The sequence below is a fragment of the Leiobunum rupestre genome, chromosome 3, assembly GCF_980474605.1.
Source record: "Leiobunum rupestre chromosome 3, qqLeiRupe1.1.hap1, whole genome shotgun sequence".
NCBI classification, from domain to species: domain Eukaryota; kingdom Metazoa; phylum Arthropoda; class Arachnida; order Opiliones; family Sclerosomatidae; genus Leiobunum; species Leiobunum rupestre.
This window is the reverse complement of record NC_143386.1, coordinates 74,303,775-74,308,372: the sequence shown is the minus strand read 5'-3', so window position 1 is coordinate 74,308,372 and position 4,598 is coordinate 74,303,775. Positions and strand designations below refer to the sequence as shown.

The following is a 4,598-nucleotide window of genomic DNA, read 5'->3' as shown; positions in this document are numbered from 1 at the left end:
ATCTTGTGGTTTGGCGTATGGTAAAATCTTTCTAACGGCTTTGGCCGTACCTACGAGTAAACAAAATCCACTTTGCGCGCGCTCCCATCATACGTAGTTGTTTTTTAAGTTTAAAAAAAAATCATCAGCCACATCGAGACGAAAATCTGCCGCGAATAAGCTTTCCAAGTAGAGGTATGGATTCCTGACGAAAGTTATAGAATCTTAATTAGTTAAAGTCATGTTGTGTTTATAACGCAGTTTATCACCATTGATACCGATGTCGTTAAAAGTAAAGTAAATGTTTCATCAGAAGTAAATAATAAATTTATTATCTCAATACTTCTAATGTTATTTGTTTGAAACGTGTACATTTGCAGACAGGCTTAGTTTTCATATAACATTTTGTAGCAGAAATAGTGAGGAGAAAAATACTATCACATAGTAAAAATACAGTTTTTCCTTACTTAATATTCTTGCGCAGTTATGTTTTTACATTTTACATCGTAAACAATAGTGATGCCAGCCTTAAATGATAAGTCACAATGCGCAGAAACTCTGGAGTGCTTTAAATTATTTTTGAAGAGGTGCAAACCAGTAGATCCTTTGAAGGGGTATGTTCTTTTAAAATTTTCTTTGATAAGAGGTATTTTATACAATTCTAATAAGTTAATATTTTTCACGTTCCTTCAAAAAGTCGTAACGTTTCTACAAATGGGTATTTCCCTAAAAAATAAACGTAATTTCCTAAACGGTATATTTATCCGAAAGTCCACTTTGAGATAAGTTTTGGAAAAAATCACGTTTTAAGCTCGGTGGAGTTTGCTATATTTCATAGTTATTTACTCTCCAATACTAGGTACCAGCTTTTTTATTCCAAAGAAAAATGTAAATTAATTGTTTATATTTTTTCGGTTTCTCTATATGGTCATTTTATATTTCTTAAGAATGCTAAAAAAGATTATATAGATTTCGAAGACGATAATCATAATAAAGCGGTGAAAAAAACAGATGTACTATAGTTACGACATCGACGAAACTGAATAATAAAGAAGATTGTCTAGAAGGAAATGCGCGTCGGTAAATATTAAACCGGTTTACTTCTGATGTGCTTGCTTAGAGCGAAAACATCGTATAGATGAAGCAACCTTTTATATAAAAAAATAACATACTATATACTTAAGGATTATTAAGAAATAGGAATATCGAATAATCCAAAATTAAGATAAGAAATGATAGTTTATGGGTTTAAAGAAAATTTTCCAAAAGAATTATTAGAGGTAACATAGAACATAATTTGTATGAAAAAATATTTTATTTTATTGTTATTAATTTACATATAATTTATTTTACGAAAAATTATGAAGTAAAAAATTTAGTACCTCTATCTATCTCCACATTAAGGCAGTTTTTCGGCTATTATCACTTCACTTGTATAAACCATAAAAACGTTAAATTTTTGCCAAGTCAAGGTTTCTTTAAAACTTGACTTTCAAAATTAGGACGTTTAAGTTCTCAGAGTATGATTTATTGTTGCTATTACGAAATTAGAAATACTCTGGCACTACCTTTGACATTAAGTAAGCTAATTATAAGACGGATGCTCGTGTGTGACTGGCTTTGGCGCGGTTTAGGGAAAACCCATCTTTTCTAGCGCTCGTGACCTCGTAGGGTCATGTATTACAGTATTCCCGCTACTACGTATCTAACTATTTCAGTATAAATAATTTTGAAGAGCAATACGTTTCTTCAAAGATGTTGGCAAGTCTTTAAGGATACATCGGAACGCATTCATCTCTTCAATATGAAGTTCTTGGTAAGTCTTGATATTTTACCGCAATTCATCTAAATTGATACATGGATTTTTGTTTATTTTGAAAATAAATTTAAAATATTAAAGTGCTTATTTAATGCTCCAAAATATAAAAGTATTAAAATTAATTAAAACTAATTGGATAATAACGCCATCATTTCACGTGTAAATTGTTTCATTCGATATTAAATGCCAATTATACGTGTAAAATTTAAATATTAAATTGGTAGTTTCAATGATAAAAACAACATTTACGTTGAATAATTGTAAGATCTTAATGATAAAGGTATATTTTTAGCATAAAAATTTTGTAATAATAAATTTCTGATTGGATCACGAAGTAATATTTTAAGTGAAATAATCGGGTGATATTTAAAGTAGTCTTTTAACGTAATGTAAGGAGAATTAGTTTAAAATTATTGATCAAACTACTCCTAGAAAGTGACGTATGGGATATTGTGTTTTATTAAATTTAATATTTAGTTTAAAAATCCAGCGTCTTATAAAGTGTGTGCCATTTATATCCGATAGTTGCTACATTATTCAAAGTGCGTGCATTTATTATTCTTTATATGGCAAGTTTAAACAAACAAATTTATTATATTTTTATATTCGATGTTTGGTAAATTAGACCACATGTTTCATAACATGCGTGACCGTTTTATTTTCTAAAATTTACCAAATGGTTTCTAAAGGGCATGTCTTTCACATCGGCTATTGGTTGATTTGACAGTTTTTTAAAAAGCACGTACCATTTATATTCTATATCGTAAAATTAATGTAAAAACACTGCTTTAAGCATAAGAAACTTTTTATAAATATCATGCCATTGACCTTATTTATTGTTAAATTAATGCCATCTTTATACGTGTGATAATATCAGATTTATTAAGCCAAGCGTGTAATAAAATGTCTTGCTTTTATATTCGGTGTGGGTGTCTTCTTTAAGATGATATCTTCCTTTGGTCGTCAAAACGTTGTGCAATAATTAATAAAATGAACTATACTTTGTTAGTAACTTTATTAACATGAATGTATAAAGCAGGTAAATTTCCTGCTGGTGGTCTTGGCCATTGCTTTCACCGTCGAAGCGGGAAATCACGGCGGTGGAGGTTACGGAGGATATAGCGGAGGTGGAGGATCGTACGGAGGTGGCTACGCAGGCAGCTACGGTGGAGGAGGAGGAAAATCCTTTGGAATCGCCATCAAAGTAGTTCCAATCAAGGGTGGTGGATTTGGAGGCGGCGGACGAGGAGGATTTGGAGGCGGTGGGCACGGAGGATATGGAGGAGGCAGATTTGGCGGAGGTGGACACGAAGGTGGAGGATTTGGCGGAAAAGGCGGCGGGTTTGGAGACGGCGGATTTGGAGGTGGAGGATTTGGCGGATTTGGAGGTGGAGGATTTGGCGGATTTGGAGGTGGAGGATTTGGCGGAAAAGTTGGTGGATTCGGTGACAGCGGATTTGGCGGAAAAGGCGGTGGGTTCGGAGACGGCGGATTTGGAAAAGGAGGTGGTGGCGGAGGAGGATACGGCTGGGGTGGCGGATACGGAGGTGGTTACGGGGGAAGTGGTGGACACGGTAGACACGGGTGGTAAAAATAGAATAGAATACTTAAACTTCATTGCAACCACTTCACGAAATAATTTGACAACAAACAAAATAATGGATCATGAAAAAAAATAGCTTTAGTGTGAACTGTAAACCCGTATTGAACACATTTAAAAAATATATCTTCACATAAAATTGTGATGTAAAAATATTAATTTTAACGCGTCTGGTCAGATTTTGAAATAAAATTGCACCTTTCTTTTTCTTTGCTTTGTATTGTAATATCGATGTCCCATAGCTCTAACGACGCTAGATATTCGATTTTTACTGTAACTTGATTAACTTCATTGCTAAATCTTTTGCAAGCTATGCTTATATTTAAATTATTATCATAATATTTGCTTTATCTTTAAACACATTTCTCAAGTGAAAAAGTTAGGCTTAAACAATGCGAAATTACAATTAATCAATTGATTTTTTAACATGATTGAGTTTTATAGATTTAAAAATTTGGTTTATTTAAACAACTTTCAACTGGAGCTTTCGGTCCGAGGGCCTTCTTTAGAAGAACCATTTACTGAAATCCTTATGAACTATTTTTACAATACGAACCAGCTTTACAGACTACTTCGACAGGTATCCTGCGCGAAAGAATCGGAACAAAACTTTGAAAGAAACGAAAGATGAGGCCAGTGGTGGTTATTTTGACACTCTGTTGATGTTACGGGAAGCTAAGAGACGAATTTTAATCTTTTCGTCGACGAAATACTGAAGAATGTTATTAAGAAAAAATTGTTTGCACGTGCCTGTAACCAAACCTTTGCCCAAATTTAAATCAACAAATTGTTCGGTAAAAGCTGCAGTCTTTTAAGGATTTAAATTAACAAATCATTTAAATTTATGAAATTTCGATGTTTTTTAAACCGAAATCATAAAATATGTATGTCGCACAATGAAAATAATTTCACAATTATTGTAAAAATAATGTATTATTTTACATTTATCTACGCTTGAGATAATGTCAAGCAACGAAATTAGTGCCATCTATATGATTACCAATACAGTGTTGAAATAAAACCCTTGATCTCTAAAGGGATACAGGGCATTATTTGTGTAATTTTTTGGTTGAAGTGAGGTCACGAATATCCTTCTTATTGTACTATTGTTCTCAACACTTGATTTTTTTTATTAAATTGGTATAATGAATCTTTGAGATATAAGTAACTAGTTTTTAAATGTGAAACAATTTCGCAAAT

General features: G+C 32.5%; 1 protein-coding gene across 2 annotated transcripts; it reads left to right on the top strand.

The window, feature by feature from the left end:
- The first annotated feature begins 1,575 nt into the window (after positions 1–1,575).
- Positions 1,576–4,199, top strand: LOC149954604 (uncharacterized). 2 transcript variants are annotated; one of them, XM_090167649.1, is made up of 2 exons: positions 1,576–1,795; positions 2,838–4,199. In XM_090167649.1, the coding sequence occupies exons 1-2, from the start codon at positions 1,784–1,786 to the stop codon at positions 3,387–3,389; spliced, it is 564 nt and encodes a 187-aa protein (XP_090023775.1). In that variant the 5' UTR covers positions 1,576–1,783; the 3' UTR covers positions 3,390–4,199. The 2 variants fall into 2 exon arrangements, with proteins under 2 accessions (XP_090023775.1, XP_090023774.1); XM_090167648.1 differs by having other exon boundaries at positions 2,835–4,199.
- The last annotated feature ends 399 nt before the right edge of the window (positions 4,200–4,598 follow it).